Source organism: Strongylocentrotus purpuratus, unplaced genomic scaffold, assembly GCF_000002235.5.
Source record: "Strongylocentrotus purpuratus isolate Spur 01 unplaced genomic scaffold, Spur_5.0 spur5_scaffold_18, whole genome shotgun sequence".
In the NCBI taxonomy this organism is placed as follows: Eukaryota; Metazoa; Echinodermata; class Echinoidea; order Camarodonta; family Strongylocentrotidae; genus Strongylocentrotus; species Strongylocentrotus purpuratus.
Window position 1 is genome coordinate 8110910 of NW_022145603.1, and position 22671 is coordinate 8133580.

At 42.7% G+C, this 22671-nt stretch overlaps 2 protein-coding genes across 2 annotated transcripts; both read right to left on the reverse strand.

Moving 5' to 3' along the window:
• Positions 1 to 7327: 7327 nt before the first annotated feature.
• LOC115925399 lies at positions 7328 to 10059 on the reverse strand. Its single transcript, XM_030989132.1, has 3 exons — positions 9882 to 10059; positions 8537 to 8687; positions 7328 to 7407 (listed from the first exon to the last, which is right to left on the reverse strand). The coding sequence occupies exons 1-3, from the start codon at positions 10042 to 10044 to the stop codon at positions 7380 to 7382; spliced, it is 342 nt and encodes a 113-aa protein (XP_030844992.1). The 5' UTR covers positions 10045 to 10059; the 3' UTR covers positions 7328 to 7379.
• A 5197-nt stretch (positions 10060 to 15256) lies between these two features.
• LOC763090 (zinc finger protein 260-like) lies at positions 15257 to 19553 on the reverse strand. Its single transcript, XM_030989471.1, has 4 exons — positions 19543 to 19553; positions 18239 to 18551; positions 17629 to 17777; positions 15257 to 16722 (listed from the first exon to the last, which is right to left on the reverse strand). Exons 1-4 carry the CDS (start codon positions 19551 to 19553, stop codon positions 15843 to 15845), a joined length of 1353 nt encoding a protein of 450 aa, XP_030845331.1. The 3' UTR covers positions 15257 to 15842.
• Between the last annotated feature and the right edge of the window lie 3118 nt (positions 19554 to 22671).

Sequence of the window (22671 nt, forward strand, 5' to 3'; positions counted from 1 at the left end):
AGTGTGCATGGCGCGCGCGGCGCGTTAGAAATTACGCTGACGTCTCGCTGGGCCAATTTTTGTTTAAGGGTGTCTTCAAGTCGGCTGTGTAAGGTGAAAATTTATTAAAGAAGAGATTTCAAATTATCGACACTCTCTATTTTATCGTGCTCCTCCTCTCGTCACATTCCTCGCATCTTTTCCGCCTTTCATCTCCAGTTGGAGATTCAGGGGGCACAGGGGGCACGTGCCCCCCCCCCCCCGGCCAAAAAAAAAAGAAAAGGAGAAAAAGGAGGGGAAAGAAAAAGGAGAGGAAAAAGAAAAAAAGGGAAGAGAGAAAGAAGAAGAAAAGAGGAAAGAAAAGGGGAGAGGAGAAAGGGAAAGAAAGAGGAGAGAAAAGGCGGAAAAAGAAGAAATTAGGCGGAAAGACGGAGAAGAGAAAAGGGGGAAAAGGAGCATAATGAGAAGGGAAAAGAAAGAAAGGGGGATGATTATAAGAAGGTGTTTTTTTACCGGGTAATGGGCAGGGGGGGGGGGCATGCAATTTTAAGTCGAACATGACTTATACCAAAGATTTTATCTCCTTTATAACTTCTAACTTAAAACTTATAACTTAGTCTTGAATTAATTTTCCGATTTACCTATTCTAAGTGCTCTTTCAGCATGCTGATTGTCCCCGCCATTAATCCTGCCACAGTTGCTGGTTTCACTGTCTGTCATCCTGTGGCGGCGAAGTTTCTATCCGTTTCGCAAGCACTTTTTTCCATCGCCTACATGTAATGCTTATTGCTTCCAGTTTGCAAAAGATCCCAGTGGCGGATCTGTGGGGGGATGGGGGAGGGGTTAGGTGGTGTAACCCCCCCCCCCCCCACCCCCCTGGGCTGCCATAGTGAAAATGTGATGTAAATAGAAAAACGCCATCAGACCCACACAGTATCCGCATATCGTCATTGGATTGTTACTTAAATGATTTAAAAAGACGTTATCATGAACTGCTGTTTATGGTCTCCATTGTGTTAGTAGATGCCAGAAAAATATCACTTACGGGGGTTCAAAATAGCCCCCCCCCCCCCCCCCAAAAAAAAAAAAAAAAAAAAAAATCGCCTCGCCGCTACGCGGCTCGGACTTCGCGGCTCGTGGACGATATATGCTCCGCATTGTCATTGGGTCGAACCCCCCTCAAACTGTTACTTGATTTAAAAAGACGTTAGCATGCACTGCTTTTTATGGTCTCCATTGTGTTAGTAGGCCTATATAGATGCCAGGAAATTACGGGGGTTCAAAATATAGCACCCCCAAAAATCGCCTCGCCGCTACGCGGCTCGTGGACAATGCTCTGCATCGTCTTTGGGTCGACCCCCCTTAAACTAGCATTGATTTAAAAAGATTTAATTATCATGCACTGCTTTTTATGGTCTCCATTGTGTCAGTAGATGCCAGAAAAATATCACTTAATTACGGGGGTTCAAAATAGCCCCCCCCCCCCCCCCCCCCCCCCAAAAAAAAAAAAAAAAAAAAAAAATCGCCTCGCCGCTACGCGGCTCGGACTTCGCGGCTCGTGGACGATGCTCCGCATTGTCATTGGGTCGAACCCCCCTCAAACTGTTACTTGATTTAAAAAGACGTTAGCATGCACTGCTTTTTATGGTCTCCATTGTGTTAGTAGGCCTATATAGATGCCAGGAAATTACGGGGGTTCAAAATATTGTGGCGGACACGATTTCGCCACCTTGGCTTGACACGGAATATTTGTCAGGATGCCCCGTGTCGGCCAGGCGCTCTCCGTCCGTTTGGACAAAATATATGCCCGTAGCTTAATGGCTGGAGTTATTAACTGCTCACACGTATCTCAACAATCATTCGTCCATCGACTACAATCGGTCACCTAAACGTCTCGTTCACAGCATCAATCAATTGAGCATCCTTCGAACAATCAATTTCCCTTGTCAACACTTGTCACAGGTTCTCGTCCCTTGGTTTCACTGCTCCAAGAAATCAAACCAATCATGATGTGTAGGTTGAAAGTCTTTATTGCGATCCATTCAACAATTGGGTGAACTCAGTACAAGTACGGTGCAAACTATGTGAGACTTAGCTTAGAGACTTAGGCCAGGCCAACTATCAGGCCAACTATCAGGCCAGCTATCAGGCCAACTATCAGGCCAACTATCAGGCCAACTATCAGGCCAACTATCAGGCCAGCCTCGGTGAGGCTGGCCTGTATCGGATACAGTGCAGTGGAAAGCCCTAGATGCACAACCCTGACCATCGTAACAATTTCCCTATACATAAACGTGTAAAAGAACAATTATGTCCTCGTTAGTACAACACTTCAACACAATATTTCTGCTAATCCCATAAAATCTTCACATATAATCTTCAGTATAACCCCTTATTCCTGATTAGATCACTACTATACAAGTAATATCCCCAAAAGAAACATGATAATTGCACCAACATGATCAAAATATGTAATTTATGCTCATTTTCCTTCAGTTTGGTAATTGCTAAATCAACGATGCACCATATTGCTATAGCGCATGCTCGTACAACAGAAAATGCTTAACCTTCGTCCAATACTAAAACACTGATTTGTTACACGATTCCCTTCCCTCCCAAGCTTGGTCCCCAAGCTAACTTATCTATAACTTATGCAACAACAACAAAACAAATCAAAACTAAAATCCAAGTCTTTTCTGACAGTTCAAAATGGCTCTTTTCCAAAAGTGTTCAACTGTTCAAAAGTTAGTTCGTTTCCTTTCCTTCTAGATCTAGGCATCCCTGGGCTCATTGTTCTTTCTCTCCATTGTCGTTCCGCACTTCCGTCAACTCGACCAGCTGCAACACCGTCAATGCTACCTCCCGTCGTCCCCAAGCTCCGTTAGCTCGACCAGCTGTGACGCAGTCAGTCTTACTGCCCGTTGTCCCCAAGCTCCTTCAGCTCGACCAGCTGTGACGCGGCAGTCTCACTGCACGTCGCCCCCAAGCTTTATCAGCTCGACCAGCTGTGACGCCGTACGACCTACTGCCCTTCGTCGTCCCCCAGCTCCGTCAGCTCTACCAGCTTGTGACGCCGTCAGGCCTTCTGCCCGTCGTCCCCCAGCTCCGTCAGCTCTACCAGCTTGTGACATCGTCAGACCTACTGCCCGTCGTCCCCCAGCTCAACCAGCTGTGACGCCGTCAGCCTTACTGCCTGTCGTCCCCCAGCTCCGTCAGCTCTACCAGCTTGTGACGCCGTCAGACTTACTGCCTATGGTCCCCCAGCTCCGTCAGTGCTACTGCCGTCGTCCCCCAGCTCTGTCAGCTCTACCACTCCACACCATCAGCTATCCCACTTCTGACACCATGTGTGGCGGACACGATTTCGCCACCTTGGCTTGACACGGAATATTTGTCAGGATGCCCCGTGTCGGCCAGGCGCTCTCCGTCCGTTTGGACAAAATATATGCCCGTAGCTTAATGGCTGGAGTTATTAACTGCTCACACGTATCTCAACAATCATTCGTCCATCGACTACAATCGGTCACCTAAACGTCTCGTTCACAGCATCAATCAATTGAGCATCCTTCGAACAATCAATTTCCCTTGTCAACACTTGTCACAGGTTCTCGTCCCTTGGTTTCACTGCTCCAAGAAATCAAACCAATCATGATGTGTAGGTTGAAAGTCTTTATTGCGATCCATTCAACAATTGGGTGAACTCAGTACAAGTACGGTGCAAACTATGTGAGACTTAGCTTAGAGACTTAGGCCAGGCCAACTATCAGGCCAACTATCAGGCCAGCTATCAGGCCAACTATCAGGCCAACTATCAGGCCAACTATCAGGCCAACTATCAGGCCAGCCTCGGTGAGGCTGGCCTGTATCGGATACAGTGCAGTGGAAAGCCCTAGATGCACAACCCTGACCATCGTAACAATTTCCCTATACATAAACGTGTAAAAGAACAATTATGTCCTCGTTAGTACAACACTTCAACACAATATTTCTGCTAATCCCATAAAATCTTCACATATAATCTTCAGTATAACCCCTTATTCCTGATTAGATCACTACTATACAAGTAATATCCCCAAAAGAAACATGATAATTGCACCAACATGATCAAAATATGTAATTTATGCTCATTTTCCTTCAGTTTGGTAATTGCTAAATCAACGATGCACCATATTGCTATAGCGCATGCTCGTACAACAGAAAATGCTTAACCTTCGTCCAATACTAAAACACTGATTTGTTACAATATAGCACCCCCAAAATCGCCTCGCCGCTACGCAGCTCGTGGACAATGCTCTGCATCGTCTTTGGGTCGACCCCCCTTAAACTAGCATTGATTTAAAAAGATTTAATTATCATGCACTGCTTTTTATGGTCTCCATTGTGTCAGTAGATGCCAGGAAAACATCACTTACGGGGGTTCAAAATAGCAACAACAACAAAAAATCGCCTCGCGCCGCTTCGCGGCTCGTGGACAATGCTCCGTGTCGTCCGATTGGGTCAACCCCGGCCCCCCCCCCCCCCTTAGCAAAAAGCCAGATCCCATCATCCGCCCCTGGATCCCTACTCTTTGAGGGGGTAGGAGAAAGCAATTTTACGTCATTATCCCAGATAACAATACGACGTTACGCCAACGTGGGGCCAACGTAAGCTGTTACGTTGGTCCAACGTCGCCAACATGATGTTGGGCCCACGGCTTTCTTGCCGGCGGGCCAACGTTGGCCCGACAGTGAAAAAATGACATTAAGCCAACATCGGGCCAACGTTATGCCGACCCCTATCCGACCATTTGTGCCGATGTCCTCCCGACATTGAACCAACGTTATGCCACCCTTTTTTCCACCGTATGCCGACGTCTTTCCGACATTGGACCAACGTCGTCCCAACCCTTCTTTAACCATGTGCCGACGTACGACCAACGTTATGCCAACCCCTATCCCACCATGTGCCGACGTTGTTCCGACATTGGATAAACGTTATGCCAACCCTTATCCCACCATGTGCCGACGTCTCCTCGACATTGGCCCAACGTTATACCAACCCCTTTTCAACCATGTGCCGACGTCTCCACGACGTAGGGCCAACGTTATTCCAACCCCTATCCCACCATGTGCCGACGTAGTTCCGACATTGGACCAACGTTATGCCAACCCCTATCCCACCATGTGCCGACGTCGTGGGCTGTTACGTTGCGCCATCGTCGCCAATGTGATGTTGGGCCAACGGCTTTCTTGCCGGCGGGCCAACGTTGGTTCGACAGCGACGAAATGACATTAAGCCAACATCGGGCCAACGTTCCCCCGACGTATGACCAACGTCATGTCAACCCCTATCCCACCATATGCCGACATAGGACAAACGTAATGCCAACCCCTTTTCCACCATGTGCCGACGTCTCCCTGACGTAGGACCAACGTAATGCCAACCCCTTTTACACTATGTGCCGACGTCTCCCCGACGTTGTCCTAACATGCCAACCCTTTTCCCACCAATTGCCGACCCCTCCTCCACCATGTGCCAATGCTAGACCAACGTTATGCCAACCTCTTCTCCACCATTTGCCGACGTAGAAGCAACGTTATGCCAACCCGTATCCCACCATGTGCCGACGTTGTACCTCCCCTTTCCAGTTCATGCCAACATCCTTCTGACATTACCAACACCAACTCAAAACATATTCACACCAACATCAGTCGTCCGTTCATAAGAACATCGTCAAGATCATACTACATCGGACATGTACAATCATTCAAACACATGCATCACAACGTGACAAGGAAAAGCCAAGTAGTTTAAGATTGGATTAAATAAATAAACAGAGCAAAATCCACAAAATGAAGATAGTAACAATTTCATCAAAATTAGACTGAATTTGAGAAACGTTCATTATAGATCCCTCTGCAAGATAAGTATAATAACAATATTGAAGCAAGAGGGACATGTTATTTTAGTTTCGTCATGTCTATTATCTTGTACATTTTAATCACTATCAAAACTTGATAACAACTTATTTGTCCCATTTTAATGAAAAGTTCACCATCTTGCTTCTTAGAATTTGCTCTGAATACATCCCCTTCCTCCAAAACAAAAGAACAAGGAAAATAAACTGATTTTGTGATAAAACATACTTTATTTTATGTGTAATAAACAAACTGTTGTAAATGTGAATACAATTATTGTACATCTTTCTTTTGTATTTTCGTTTGAATTCGAAAAAGATGTAAACATAGTTTCAAGTTCAAGGTATCTCAATGTGTCACAATATAGGCCTACTATCAATGAATGCTAGGACGATAGGAGCTGTTATAAAATGAATTGTCGCTTACACGTAACACAACATAACATACTGAAATTCATTGTACGAATATAATAAACAATCCTCACAACTTCCCGAGTAAAACAAAACAAACTTTCTGGCAGACGAACACGATTGCTTATGACAAGATTCCTCTACATATGTACAGCACAAAAATATAAAGAAATTAATAAAGTGTCCACCATTTGCATACCAAGAACTAGGCCATTAATGTAAACAATGTTCCATAAAAAATAAAAAATTAAATTCAGAGAAATTGCCAACATTTTTTAATTTTTATGCTTAGGCATTTCAGAGATGCTGATACATTTCGTCGCCATATCTATTGTTAACACATCTACAAACTGTTTTTTTTAGGAGGGATAGTATACATTGCTTGAATGTGTGAAGTAAAGCAATCGCTAAATGTTTATATAACAACAGAGCAAATTTGAAAGTGAAGTAAGAAAGAGCAGAGCTTGTAAAGGGAAAAACACAAGTTTCTTCACTCTGATATACCACTTTCAATATTTCTTTAAATTGAGAAGAAGGTAGTACGAAAACATTCAGTCACTTAGATATATGAAACATTTTTTTCTTACCTTTGAAATTCTTTATAGCATGCATTTAGTTGACACGTTATACAGGCATTCAAATCAATTACGACCTTCTTCGACTCATGGTATAGCTCTCTTTTTAAAATTGGGCCATTAGTGAAATTTCACCACAATAAATAACAAGTAAAGATGCATAGCACACTATTTAATAACAAAAGTTATTGTTTATGTTTGTGTACAAAACATAATGCCTGCAGAGCTGGCTAGCAAGCACCGTAGCTTGCCTAAGCGGAGATCGTTCTTGATATAACATCACTAATCCTTTGGTCAATCATTCCGAGGAACTCTGAGAATTGTAAGGGCGGGGTCCACCATTAGACGAGCAACTTGGAGAGGTTTTCAAAAAATTGTAAAAAATATAAGGAGGCGTTTATTTATGAAACAATTGTTATTATGTTGCTTTAAAAGGGTCTTGATACAAGACATACAAGTTTTAATTTCCTAACATAATGGACCTTTAAAGAATGGGTTAGTCGGAATCAAAATCTTGTCTAGCTTGTGGTGGTACAACTTCGACATCTGCGGCAAAAAAAAGAAGAAGAAAGAAACCAAACAAGATTTAAAAGCAGATCATGGAAACATCACCTTGAAATAGTACGGATATTAATCAAATAGTACGGCATTCAAGGGAAGTAGTCCTGAGTGGCACATCCTCCCTAGTTTTGATGAAATTTCATGGATAGAAGTACTTTGTCATGAAAATAACTTCGTTCAAACTTTAGAGCGAATGACCCAGACGTATGGAAATTAGAAAGGAATGGATTTCTTTTATTTTTGTCTTGTTTAATTAGAATAGCATCAAACACTCTTATTAACAAAGGAAATATACATTTGAGGTAAAATGGCAGTAATATTCTTCAATAGAAAGAACCAATTTATAGTATCTGTTTGCTCAGTGTTGAGATGCTTGATTGATAACAGTTTAAAGCCCCTCTTAAGTGTTGGATCCCAAAATTAGCCAAAGAATAGATGGCACAATCTCACTTAAATGGTATGATGTAAAAGAGGATGTCATTAACACCCGGACACTTCTGCAAATAGAATATTGCCCTAACAAATGTGTTTGAAGTAGAATATGGATGAAAGAATACAAAATTTGCGTTTTCTGCATACAACACAAAACCCTTATTAGTAAGTTTGTATTCTTTCTAATTTTTAGGACAAATGTTTGAAGAGTGGCATTTTCTTTCACATCATTATAACATTGAAGTGAAATGTGAAGCTGCCAATACTTTTTTTTGTATTTATGTAAGCTCCCAATACTTGAGAGAGCTTGAGGGGCTTCAAAGTAGAAACAAAAACACAAAGCTATATCGTTAGTTGCTTATACAAGAAACAAATCAATTGACTGTGTTTTGTTCTTTGTGGCACCCTGCATTCAGAATTGTTTCCCAAAAAATACTGCTATAAGCAGTATTTCATGATTTGTTGTTGTTGAATAGTTTTGTAAGTGATCACAATGCAGTTTCTCAATATAATCAGGAAAAAGATACTAGCATCCGTTAGCAGCTATGTCCTACACAAACGTACATTAATCCAGTACATTTGTACTTTGTGTGCAGGGCACAACTATAACGAATACTAAGAAGTGCCATCCTGTCTACATGTATAACTAAATACAAAATGAATAAAATGCCAAATGACATACCCATATTTCTGAATGTTGAGGTCAATGGGGTCGTTGGGGTCGACAGTGTTCTGGAGGTTGATGGGGTCGATGTCGAAGGGGTCCTTGGTGCTGTTGATGCTGTTCTGAATGATCGAGGTAGGGGTAGCTGGATCTGAACGGGTAGAGGAATCTGGAATTTGTTGTGAAGTTGACGATATGAAATGCAGGATTTAATATTTAAATTTCAGAATTGTAGGAATTATGGGAGAAAAAAGTATTGGGATTTGGAAGAGCTATATAGAATTGAATGTATTAATAAAGAACGTCAGAATTTTAAAAATAAATAATTAGAATATTTACCTTCAGTTCAAATTATAGCAATTTAATATACATGTGCATAAACAATAAAAACTAATTTGAAAATGAGAATAAAAATGCAGCAATAATCAAATTTGTGAATGAAAATTGTGAATGAAAGTTATGGGATCGATCAGTGTTACCCCCGCCCCCAATAGTTTTTCCTATTTACTTTGCAAATTGAGGTTCTTGGCCAATTGCGACTTTAAATGATTGCAAATGCCAAAATGAGGGTAATTCCCAACAGCTACCTCTTTCACATCACACTCACAATCCACTAAATGTGTTGATACAAAGTTCTTGCATATTTTGGCAGACTTGGCACACTCCCTTGTAAGATTTCAGGAGGCTAGAAACATGTACTAGCGGGATATCTTAATTCACAGCCCAATCTCGTAATTTATTCCTTTTCGAAGAGTAGGAATAAGAGTATAGTATAGACCTACTTCTAAATCTGAAAGTATCAGATCGAGACTATAATATCATTTAGATATGCATAAAAAAATGATGCGTCTTCCCATTCATTTCTATTTGATTCAATTGGTCTTTCCAACAATGCATAGGCACCTTAAGTTCAACACTTGTAACACCAACAGATTCACAATCATTTGATTCATGGTCGATATTGCATATTGGGATGAACATCATCACTGTCACGGACGCTGTAACATGATGCATCAATACATCACCTAGGTCTAACTCTAAGTCAGGAACATATTAACATTTATCACGGCAAACACTCAATGCATCTGATGCCGACACTTCGGCCTCCATCATAGCCATCTTAGCCATCACTCACACTTCAATTGCACGCAGCGGGTGTGCATGCTAAGCGTACGCCGAACGGTACACTCGTACTGCACTTTCACTTTCATTTGGACAGGGAATTATCAATGATTACTTTAACAATTTCTCATGCTTTTTCCCTCGCTTTGTGACGGGGAGTTCTCACACTATACAATTTATCAGTTTCACGCGACATGCTCACAAAAATAACGTTGAAAGAGAAAGGAAATCATTCATTTACCATGCAGTGTTGGTACTCCCCGGCAACTGATCCAGACAAATGGACAGGATATGGCTGACGTACGTTGCAATTGCATGAGCACATGGGCATGCGCACGCATGCAATTTTTTTTACCCGGATGTAGCGGTACTAGGTCGTATTTGCTACGTTGGCCCAACGTCATATAGCCCACCAATATATACATGCACTATTTATCAGTGAAGATGGAGACGATATAGACCAACGTTAAGCCAAGGTTGGCCCAACGTCGCGTATATTAGCCAACATATCCACCATTTCTCAGTAAAATTTGAAACGATGGACCAACATTGAGCCAACGTTAATAGCCAAACGTCGAATAGCCAATTAACAGCCACAATTTATCAGTAATAATTGAGACGATGGACCAACGTTCAGCCAACATTGGCCCAACATCGAATGGCCAGCCAAAAGCCAACATTTAAAATTTAAAATTGAGACGATGGACCAACGTTCAGCCGACGTTATCCCAACGTCGAATAGCCAACCCAAAGCCACCATTTAAAAAAAAAAATTGAGACGATGGTCCAACATGAAGCCAACATTGGCCCAACGCCAAATAGCCAACCAATAGCCAACATTTATAAGTTAAAATTGAGACAATGGACCGACGTTCAGCCAACATTGGCCCAACGTCGAATAGCCAACCAATAGCCACCATTTATCAGTGAAAATGGCAACAATGGACCAACGTTGAGCCAACTTTAGCCCAACGTCGAATAGCCAACCAATAGCCACCATTTATCAGTAAAAATAATGACAATGGACCAACGTTCAGCGAACATTGGCCCAACGTCGAATAGCCAAATAATAGCCACCACTATCAGTGAAAATGGCGACAATGAGCCAACGTTAGCCCAACGTCGAATAGCCAACCAAAAGCCAACATTTATCAGTAATAAATGAGACAATAGACCAACGTTCAACCAACATTGGCCCAACGTTGAATAGCCAAAAAATAGCCAACATTTATCAGTGATAATTGAGACGATGGACCAACATTTAGCCAACATTGGCCCAACGTCGAATAGCCAACCCAAAGCCACCATTTATCAGTGAAAATGGCGACAATGGACCAACATTGAACCAACAATAGCCCAACGTCGAATAGCCAACCATAAGCCACCATTTATCAGTGAAAATGGCGACAATAGACCAACGTTCAGCCAACATTGGCCCAACATCGAATAGCCAACCAATAGCCACCATTTATCAGTGAAAATGGCGACAATAGACCAACGTTCAGCCAACATTGGCCCAACGTCGAATAGCCAACCAATAGCCACCATTTATCAGTGAAAATGGCGACAATGGACCAACGTTCAGCCAACATTGGCCCAACGTCGAATAGCCAACTAATAGCCACCATTTATCAGTAAAAATGGTGACAATGGACCAACGTTCAGCCAACATTGGCCCAACATCGAATAGCCAACCAATAGCCATCATTTATCAGTGAAAATGGCGACAATGGACCAACGTTCAGCCAACATTGGCCCAACGTCGAATAGCCAACCAATAGCCACCATTTATCAGTGAAAATGGCGACAATGGACCAACGTTCAGCCAACATTGGCCCAACGTCGAATAGCCAACTAATAGCCACCATTTATCAGTAAAAATGGTGACAATGGACCAACGTTCAGCCAACGTTAGCCCAACGTCGAATAGCCAACCAATGGCCAATATTTATCAGTGATAATTGAGACGATGGACCAACATTTATCCAACATTGGCCCAACGTCGAATAGCCAACCCAAAGCCACCATTTATCAGTGAAAATGGCGACAATGGACCAACATTAAACCAACAATAGCCCAACGTCGAATAGCCAACCAAAAGCCACCATTTATCAGTGAAAATGGCGACAATGGACCAACATTAAACCAACAATAGCCCAACGTCGAATAGCCAACCAATAGCCACCATTTATCAGTGAAAATGGCGACAATGGACCAACGTTCGGCCAACATTGGCCCAACGTCGAATAGCCAACCAATAGCCACCATTTATCAGTGAAAATGGCGACAATAGACCAACGTTCAGCCAACATTGGCCCAACGTCGAATAGCCAACCAATAGCCACCATTTATCAGTGAAAATGGCGACAATGGACCAACGTTCAGCCAACATTGGCCCAACGTCGAATGAGCCAACCAATAGCCACCATCTATCAGTAAAAAATGGCGACGATGACCCAACGATTAGCCAACGTTGGCTTGCCGACTGCGACCCTGCCGACCGTGGCCGACGTTGGCCCAACGCCGTATTGTTATCTGGGATTACTCCAGGAACTGCCTGAAAATGCACCTAATGTGGTTCTAAAATTGCAAATGCTTCCTATACTCAGGGAGGGGGTTCCAGGCGCGGATCCAGGATTTCTTAGGGGAGGGGGCCCAACTTTTTTTTTTTTTTGCTCCCGAAAATTTGAAAATCGCGCCGGCCGAAAAGTCGCTCAGTGGGGGGGGGGGTACAGAGCACAATTTTTTTTTTTTTTTTTTTTTTTTTTTTTTTTTTTTGCTCCCGAAAATTTGAAAAACGCGCCGGCCAAAAATTCGCTCAGTGGGGGGTGGGGGGGGGGGGGGGGGGGGGTGGGGGGGGGGGTGGGGGGGGGGGGGGGGGGGGGGGGGGGGGGGGGGGGGGGGGGGGGGTGAGCACATTTTTTTTTTTTTTATCCTCAAAAAAAAATTCAATTTGCACCCCCCCTTGAGCGCCAGGGGGGGGGCCCAACCCCCCAAAAAGGTAAAAATCACGTGATTTTACATGATTTTTTTCTCAAGGGGGGGGGGGGGGGGGCCGGGCCCCCCCCCCTGGATCCGCCACTGGGGGGTTCTGACCCCCTCCCAGACCCATCCCCGCTTGGTCGCTCCGCTCCCTCTCCACTGACGCCTCGCTCCATCGTTTTTCATATATTACACCCCATGCGATTTTGTGCCTCCCCCCCCCCCCCCCCCCCCCCCCGTAAGAAATTCCTGGATCCGCCACTGATCTCTTCTATCATCCTTTATTTATGTTTATGTTTGATTCTTCTATATCCATTTCTTGAATTGATCTGCTATAAATTCATATTTCTGCCCTTTGTCGTAGTTTTTTCCTGATGTTATTTACTGTTGTCCTTTTATTCCCTGTTCGTTTAAAAAATAAATAAATTCCATCATGTAATCACTACGATATTCTTTGTTGGTTTCCCCTATCATCTTCTTTTTTAAGTTATGCCATTTTTTATTAATGGTTCTTCTATACATCTGTAATTCTTTCTCTCACTTCATTCCGCTTTTCCTCTATAGGCCTTAGGCTTACATTGTAATTCTTTATTTTCTGCAATTCAACTTCCGGCCCATCTTTAGGTTAATTGGGAATTCTTCGTACCACAATTTTCCATTTGGTCTATATATCCTCGTTTCTGCCTTTCTCTCGTTTCCCTTTTCTTCTATAATTTGTTCTTTGTTTCCCACAATTCATCATCTCTTTCTATATTTCAACCATTCCTAGTAATTTTGATCCTATTTATTTTTATTCCGAAGAGCACATTTGTTAATTTGTTTGGCCTCGGAAATATGATCATTACGTTGTAAGATATTTTGTTCAGTGGCTTGGGGGGGGGGGGGAGTGGGGGTGTCCGAGGGAACAACTTTTTTCCTCCTTCAGCAAGCAGTTTTTTAATATTTAAAAAAAAAAAATTCAACACAATAGAGAGGGGGTGTAAAAATTTGGAGTGGACTAAAAGATTATTATTATTATTATTATGATTATTAATTTACGTTGACATGCGCCTTTTCCCATCCTGATAAATGCTCTTTTCACCTCTGAGTGCCCCTTTTAGTTTGACATGTTCCCCTAAGAAGAGCTCTTCTTATATCGAGTCGCTACCATATACAGAATTCCCGTCCAGTGGAAATTAAAGAGCAATCGTTGCAGGACAAAGGTTTGTACGACTGGTTTTATACATACCGGTATACAGTTTCACATGCTTGTACGACAAAATGACAACATTTACTGTGATTTTATTTCTCTTCTGTTTTTTTTTAATAATTATTTTTACAAGTAAAAATACATTTGTAAAATAGTGGACAGCATTTTCAATCAAATTTTGCACATGATAGAGCTGCCTGCTATGGATAATACTTCATCCTGATTCAGCCTACTCTGCATGTTCAATGTTATGGGTTAAACCTAAATCCTAAGCTATCTTGGATGATACAAACCCTGTAACAAATAATGGATCATTACTGAATGGCATTATAATACATGTATGTTATATGTTAAGCCAGCACAACAAAAACCACCAAAAAGTTGCCAGAGATGATTCTTTTAAGTTCTGTTTCTGAAATACTACATGTACATAATATAGAACTCACTAAAATTCCTAACACACCACACCGCAATATAGAGAGGAAATGTGAGGTCCAAAAGAAGGTTATTTTAAAGATAAGTGCATTTAAAGTTGGGAATATACCGATCGAGTCTGACTCGTAAAATTTTGAGCAAAGTGACAAAAGGGGAATGAAGCGTGGGTGGTTCTGTTTGAATTTGATAGAAGTACACTCTTTCAGGTAATACAAGCAACTATTATTTTACCTCACTGACCAAATACAGTCATGTACCCCTTAAAATCACACAATGTGACTTTGGGGATTCTGTGGGTATGCAATCACTTTTTTTTTCAAGAAACAAAAGCTAAAATCATACTACATGTATAATTGCCTTCTGAATGTTACACCTCATTCAAATTCTTATAATAAACCCACATTTATGTCCCTTGATTTGGACAAGAAAATAATACTACAATTTACATATGTAATTGATGGAATGCAAATATACAATAATACTCCTCATACTAGTACAAAACTACAGGTGTGTAAAAATAAAACAGGTAAATTCAACAGAAAGTTTCAGTTGTTTTTTTGTCATTAGTACAAACACATTGACAGTCTCACAAAAGCTCATTAAAGCATCATTACTTAATCAAATTCGTAACACCAACCGTTAAAACCAAAACTATTTTGCCAAACGTTTAACCGGAAACTGAAAAGAAGACTTTGGTATGTATGTGCACAGAGTATCAAGGGGGAATGTACATGTACTTGGCAAAGCGTATCCATGTAACTAAGTCAGGGGCTTGCCTCATACAAGCTCTGCTTTTTTAGCAAGCCCCTCCATTTTGAATTACTTCATCAAGGTCATTTTTTTTCTATTGTTCAGTACTGTTTTTTCCCAATATTTCTTATCAACTAAATTTTGTTCTACATAATACTGAATTTACTTTGTTTATATTATATTTGACTGTATTATATTATGTCTGTTTATATTTTGTTTGTTTTGAAACGGAAATAAAATCTGAATCTGAATCTAAAGCCTCTTAGACATGTCTTATGTGACTTTAATATGAACTTTGATTTATTTATTTTTTATTGTTTTACAGGCGTGTGTGTCATTTGGTTTTATACAAACATTTATCAATCAGATTTGATTAGTTACGTCTGGCGGCAGCCGGGGACCGACCTTTAACGTCACCATCCGAAAGATATGATTTAGTTTCGAACCAGGGTAATTGCCTGAGTCAGTTTGTAGGCAAAGACATATAGCCAATCAAGTGAATGTGCGGATAGATCAACTCACATCTCCTTTTTTCCCCATTATTTCTAACGCTTTTGGAAGAAAACACATGTCTCAGCCATAGTGCAAAGTTGTACAAAAATATAATGGTCATCTACTTCAATGGAAGGTAACATGTACGTTGTTAAAACTTTGGGCAAGAATTGCAAATAATTGTAATTTGGGAACCTGTAACATTATATCCGTTTTTACTGGGACGCACTGTTTACTGTTGACCAACACTAGCAATCATCTTTTGGTAATTAAAGCAAACGTGAGTCCTGTTTGAATATTGTTTTTCTGGCATTTTCCGCTGCATATATGAGCGAATCAGATCGCTTGTTTTCTCTATTCAGAGCCATCACTTTTATTTCTCTCTGGATCTTCCTTTTTCAATGATTCTCTCTCTTTCCACCAGTCAATCCCATGCAGTTTCTTCTTGTGGTTCTTTAAGCTGACCTTATGGTTAAACGCCATCTCACACAACTCACAAACATACGGCTTATCTCCTGTATGCTGCCGCATATGTGCCTTGAGATTGCTACTCTGCGTGAACGACTTGTCACACATCGAGCATGAATAAGGCTTAACTCCACTGTGGATTACTAAATGTCGCTTGAGATGTTCCCGACTTTTCAAGACCTTGCTACAGGTCGAGCACTGCGCACTCCTAGGTTTTTTGTTGTGGACACACCTAACGTGACTCTTGAGGTATTGCTGGTGCTTAAACCTTGAGGGGCACTGTGGACATTGGACGTAATCGCTCTCCTTGATCTCTAGGTGTGAGATCTCATGCCTTTTGATATACTGACTGTTGATCATTTTACCACACTGCTGGCACAGTACACCATATCTAGAATTCTTGTCGTGGCATCTGTTAAGGTGTGTTCTAAAGCGCAGGAGTAATTTTTTGCACTCCCCACACCATCCCATGTCAAAATTGTGCTCCTTTTCAAATTTGCTTTTGATTGATTGGACGGCATCCTTGATTGCTTCTGGACCCTGATCAATCGGGATGTGTTTTTGTAAATGGTGCATAACTTTCCGTTTCTCTTTCCACGCCTCAAAGCAGATTGGGCATGCTTCTGGGAACTTAAAGGCTGGTTTGCGATTTTTGCTCTGGTGTCTTTTTCTTTTATGAGCAGGTTTACCCTCAACGTCTTCATCACTATCTCCTCCATATTCAAAGCTGTCATCACTCTCAAGGCTGTCCTGGTCACCAAGACACCTACAGCAAATAGAAAAGAAACATAAACAAGCATTAGAGGTGTCACAGTCTCCAGTCATGCTCAAGTCATGGTCATATCTAGAATTTTTTTAATTATTATTTTTGGACGAAAGAAATTGAATAAAGTTGCTTCTGGACCATTGCAAGATGCAATCATTCATATAACCCTCAGAAAAATAAGTGTACCAGTACACTATTTATAATTAAGATTTTCAAACAAGTATTTAATATACATGTAGACTTATCTTTCATATATCTCAAAATAGACATTTTAATTGATCCTCTTTAAGAAGATATACAATTAGAATGTCATTCACACATGAGTGAGCGAGCCATTTATCAATAAATGAGTCTCTAAAGAAAAAAAATGTAAAACTAGGGTATTTTACCATTTGAATGTTGATGGGCATTACCATCTTGTAGAGTCAAACTAAACACAAAGACCAAAAAAATAAAATTTAATATGAGAAACACGAAAGAAGAGGCATCTTGACCATGATTGCCGATTCTGGACCTCAATCGACGTCATTCTCATTCTCTATTTTCAATGTTGAACTAGAATATTTTACAGATGCAAATGTTCATTAACACTTTAATGGCTAATTGGTTGATCTTTGCAATTTCCTTAATCAGACCTTCTAATGGTTAAATGAATGTGCCCATCCAAACGTGAAGGTTCAGAAACTGATCTTACTTGATGTTGGTAGAGTTTTAATTTTTCTTTAATTTGATGTTTAATTTGTTATATTTTAATGATCGTTTAAATATGAATATTTGGAACAGTAAAGGGTGTACACTTTCTTTCCTTTTTTTGCTGAGTGCACATGTACATACACGTTGCAGCGAATTGCCCAGAAGTGTCTTTGGAAATTGGTAAGATGTACATGTACATGTACATGTATGTACCTTGAACTCATGTACTGGCAACGCTGTATGATTATAGCCTTCTCTTTACAGTCTGACTGCGGGAAGCTGTCTCTGGATCTTCCTGCTTTGAAGATTCCTTCTCTTTCCACCAGACAATTCCATGCAGTTTCTTCTTGTGGTTCTTTAAGCTGACCTTATTGGTAAACGCCATCTCACAAAACTCACAAATGTACGGCTTATCTCCTGTATGCTGTCGCATGTGTATCCCGAGATTGCTCCTCTGAGTGAACGACTTGTCGCAAATTGAGCAAGGAAAAGGCTTGACAGCACGGTGGATTGCTTCATGTACCTTGAGAGCAGATGGCAACCTGAAACCCTTTCCACATGTTGGGCACTTGAAACGATTTGGAACATCGTCCATGTGTAGCCTAATATGTTGCCTAAGGTACTCCTGGTGCTTAATCCTGGTAGGGCACTTTGGACATTGGACATAATCCTCTTCATCTACGTGAATGTGGGAGAGTTGGTGCATCTTTAAAGAGCCACCCTTAATCATCTTCCCACATTGTGTACACAGGGTCTGGCGCCGGCTCCTCTGGTGGACATTAATCATGTGGGTATGTAAGCTTGAGGAGAACTTATCACACACCTCACACCATCCCATTCTCTGGGTGTACTCCTTCCCAATTTTCTTTTCGATGGCTTCACAAGCCTCTTTGAATGCTTGCCGACCCTGATCTTTTGGAATGTGTGTCTGCAGGTGACTAGTTCTATCAGCTAGAGAATTCCAAATAGTCGAACACAATGGACACACTCCTGGGCACTCGGACCTCACGCTAGAATGGTTTCCGGTCAAGCATTTTTTCACTCTATCTTGTTTATCCTGAAACTCATCATCACTGACCCCATCATATTCACGAATCTCGGCATAGCTTTCAAGGCCATCAAGATCTCCCGGACTCCTACAAATAGGAATGTATAAAAAGGACTTTGAAAATAAGAAGGAAATGATTTAAAAGTCATACAACTCAAGATACAGTTCCTTAAACTTTAACTAAGCAGGCCTCCACACTACTTTTTTCCATAGAGGGTCAGGACAGTGATTCTAAGCAGGACAACGACAGAATTAGAGGTTAGGGTACGTCTTGAGGAGACTTCGATACACAGGTGCTGATGATCATAAAAGGAGGCGAGTTGGCTCAGTCGGTAAAGCATCTGCCTATCGAACCAAAGATCCTGGGTTCGTCTCCCACCCAGGCAGATGACTGAAGCATGCGTTGTGTGTTAACGTCCCCCTTCCATTGTTCATAGACACAGGTTATGTTCAATGGAAAACACTCCGTCTCTCGGATAGGATGTTAAATGGAGGCCGCATGTAGAGAAGAGTCACTACCTTTGCACGTTAAGAACCCACTGCACTATTCGTATAAGAGTAGGGGGAAACGCAGGTGTAGTGGTCCACCTGCACACACCCCCAGTACAGTACGATAATACTCTGTAAAGAGGTCTGTACTCAAAAAGGAAGAAGAAGAATTTGGCCCATGAAATGGACCATTTGCACAACTTGGGCTTCAAAGGAGTATCACAACAGAAAAAGTACCAGCTAGCTCCTATATTCTTCAGTTGTTTCATATTGAAGTTGGCAACTATATGAAATAGTACTATCGGGGAATAGCACAGGTACAAATGAACCAATAAAAGCTGTAGATTCAAAAGGCATAAGTCACCTTTTCAATAACTGCGTGTGTCATTTAAAAATCGGAAGCAAATCTGAGGTCTCAGAAAATTCATCAAATTTGAATGTTTGGCTGATTGCTGCGTGAAATTGGTTCACACTTCCGAGTAGTGAAAAACTTTCAAATGGGGGGTCAATTTTGGCAAAAGAAGGATGGATCACATCATGATTTTATTTTTATTTTTTTCCACACCCGCAGTTCTGTGAATACAGTTTACACTTCCGACATGTTGCCGGGAGAGGGGACGGAGGGAGAGACATACATGTAGCTAGATACATAGATTTATATAGTAAATAATAACAAAATTCTGATTTACCTCAATACATCAATGTATTTACCTATTATTTGCTAGACCAGCACAGGAACCCGACAAAAAAGGCGACAAAGGCCGAGTGGTAGCCACAAAATGTGGAAAGGGCTCTACCCTAACAAATAAGGAGAACAGAAAATCCGCAATCGCACCTTCCAAAGCAGCCCGATTGAAACACAGAGGGTTTCACACACCCGACGAAAAATGCTATCAGATGAGAGTCGTATAAAGGGACCTTGCAATGCCTCTACAACTCTGGAATACAAACCGAGAGGCTTTCTCAGAGAGTACCAAAGCCTCACCGTTGTCCCCGCCAACCGCAGGGTGGACAGAGACAGCACCATGGGATGAAGATGTAGGAGCCTGACAGAGGTTGGGACACTAGGTCTGACCTCAGCGGGAGAGGAAAGGATGTCCATCAAAGAGGGACAGAAATCTGAAAACCCTGATCTGAAACCAGCCGGAACCGGGAAACCCGCCGCAGAGCTTGTTGCCCCTAACAGCAGCGGCGGGACTCTGATTATGCTTACCCAACAAATTGATTTGAGGAGACAATTCTGAAGAAAAACCCATGCAACAGCCCTCAAGGAGTGGTCAGCCGCAGGGCTTAGCTCCACCGAAAACCTAGCTATCACAGATGCCGAAGCCAACTGGACCGGGACCCGGGAAAAGCACAAACCCCAGAGGAAAAGGGTGAGTGATCTAGTTACCACTCCTCCCTTGGAGTAGCAAGGGAAGCTGGAGAAGAGAGCCTAGCCAACACCAACAGGCAAAAATGCCAGAGGAGAAAGGCCAGCCACATAACAGAAACTCTCAGAGGCAGAGCTCGGTCTCCAAATTAAAAGATGCCGAAGACAACTGCGAGAAAAAGCCCCAGTCAGACTGACGGGCTAGGGGCACCCATTCCCACGGGTGAGGGAAGGCACCCAAAGCAGCTGCCGACTCCCTACCTGGAGGAGCACCAAGGGCAGCAGGAGCTACAGGCCCAACCCCCACTAACGGGCCGACGGCATATGGTGGAAGGCCAACAGCAGCACCAGGCAACCTGGACCTAAAAGGAATCTTGGTTGCCGAAGCAGCAAACACATGCAAAATCCGAATGAACCAGAGCAAGGTGTGACCAGGGCCGGCTCATTGCTGGCCGAGACTCGGGAAGGGGTAGAAGCTGAGCCTCCACCTGAAACCAGGATGCCTTTTGGGTCTTTTGGTAAGCCCAGTCGCCCTAACAAATGCATCAAAAAGGCCACGAAGCGAAGTCTGAGGTACTAGAGAAGAAACAGACTGAAGTGAAGACTTAACTCAGACTTCTCTACTTTCGATGCTAGAATTCAGAACGCTTGCGCTTCTTATTCGCAGTCATGGGGGAAGAAGCAAGCTTAGCGGCCTTATTAGACTTCGTAATCCTAGAATTAGGCTCAGTGGGACCGGGTCCTGTCCTCCCTGCTCCAATGCGCCATAGGCTCAACAAGCATGATAACAGGACCTTCCGTGAGACCAGGACCCTTGCGTTTCATGGACGTGGATCACACAACGTCGTGGGTGAAACCGAGGCCACTCCCAAATGCTGGTGGAGGCGGCGGTGGAGCCAGCGCCTTCACCACCCCGCAGACATCCATACATCAACCACCGCAACCCGCCGAACCCTCAAATCAGCCGCCAGCCTCACAGCTACAATGCACAGCAGACGACAGCAGACTACAGGTACAACGCCGCCTACGTCAGGGACACACACAGCGGCTCGCCGATAGCACACCCCACTCATGCATTCGAAACTCCCCCAAGTCTGCAACCCAGAGACTCCAGCCCAGACGGACAAGCAGACAACCCATGTCCACTCCCCGATGACTCAAGCCCACACGGTCATGCATATTTCCCCCACGTCCGCACCCCGGTGACTTAAGCTCACGCACGTCAGCTATTTTCCACTCCTGACGACGGATAGTCAACCTGTTCAAAACGTCGACCCACTCCCGCCACCTACACTACTGCCTAAAGGTTTTGGCAGCGGGCTGACCCGATGCCCGAAGCGCGTAGCTGAAGAAACGATGTTCGGGTCGCGCCCGATGTTCGAGTCGCGCCCGAAATCTGCCCGAAATCAGCCCGAAATCAGCCCGAAATCTGCCCGAAATCTGCCCGGTACTATATTCGCCTTGAAATGATGCGCGTGCTGAAGTCGTGCGTTTTTAAGACTCGCACGCGCGACAAGACCCGATGACGTCACGTTGAAAAGTCAAATTGGTCGAGAAGAGCGATTCAACTGCAGATCAATTTGCCTATACAATTTGCGTGTTAAAATATGAATCGCACCGCACGAAAATTATACACAAATACACGTAGAGTGTATGGGAGAGTCGAGTGTATGTTAGGAAAGACGCTCACTAATTTGTTTTGGTGTTCACCAACTCTCACAGCAATATGAGTAAGGCAGCCTAAAGTCTAGTCTAGACCCCCTGATTTAGATCTAAGAATGGATGACCACCGTAGGCTTTAGATATTTTTCTGCCAAACATCTTCGAGGAGCTAGGCCCAGGGTCCATGAAGTTAGCAGTCGCTAGCCGGACGGCAACGGGGACGGCAAACGCTAGCATGTACCGTACCACATCGTCATGCCTAGCCTAGGCTCTAGCCTAAACTGAATAAAATGGCTCAATTGAGCATTCATCAGACTAATGACATGAACAATTTGGTCTCACCTTACATTATGCCAATGACACATCAGTCCCTGTTTCCATATTTTAATTCCAAGGATTAAGAGATACTTTCTTTGCAACAGCTAAGTCATAATTAATACTAATAGTGCTACATTGTGTAGCCTGTAGGCATAGCCTATGCTAACACTATATGCATGCTAGATCTAGATTTTGGACGCACGTGGTACGCGAAGCTTACGTAGATATCTAGGTCAACTTAGGACCTATGCTCGCGCTGCTTGCATCACGTTCGTGACCTTAAAAAAAAAAAGGAAGGCGAGGAAAAGAAGAAATGAAATAAGTAGAAGGAGGGGAGGGGGAAGAAAAGGAAGGGGAAGAAAAGGAA

What these genes read in the sequence shown, in the direction of transcription:
- LOC115925399 (XM_030989132.1), bottom strand. Translation starts at nt 10,044, where the DNA reads ATGACGTTGGGCCAACGTAGCAAATACGACCTAGTACCGCTACATCCG. An exon ending in GGGAGTACCAACACTGCATG is followed by an intron (nt 8,688 to 9,881) that starts GTAAATGAATGA and finishes AACAAATTCCAG; the next exon opens with ATTCCTCTACCCGTTCAGAT. An exon ending in CTCAACATTCAGAAATATGG is followed by an intron (nt 7,408 to 8,536) that starts GTATGTCATTTG and finishes TTTTTGCCGCAG; the next exon opens with ATGTCGAAGTTGTACCACCA.
- LOC763090 (XM_030989471.1), bottom strand. An exon ending in AGAGAATGGGATGGTGTGAG is followed by an intron (nt 17,778 to 18,238) that starts GTGTGTGATAAG and finishes CAATAAGGTCAG; the next exon opens with CTTAAAGAACCACAAGAAGA. An exon ending in TGCCAGTACATGAGTTCAAG is followed by an intron (nt 16,723 to 17,628) that starts GTACATACATGT and finishes TATTTGCTGTAG; the next exon opens with GTGTCTTGGTGACCAGGACA.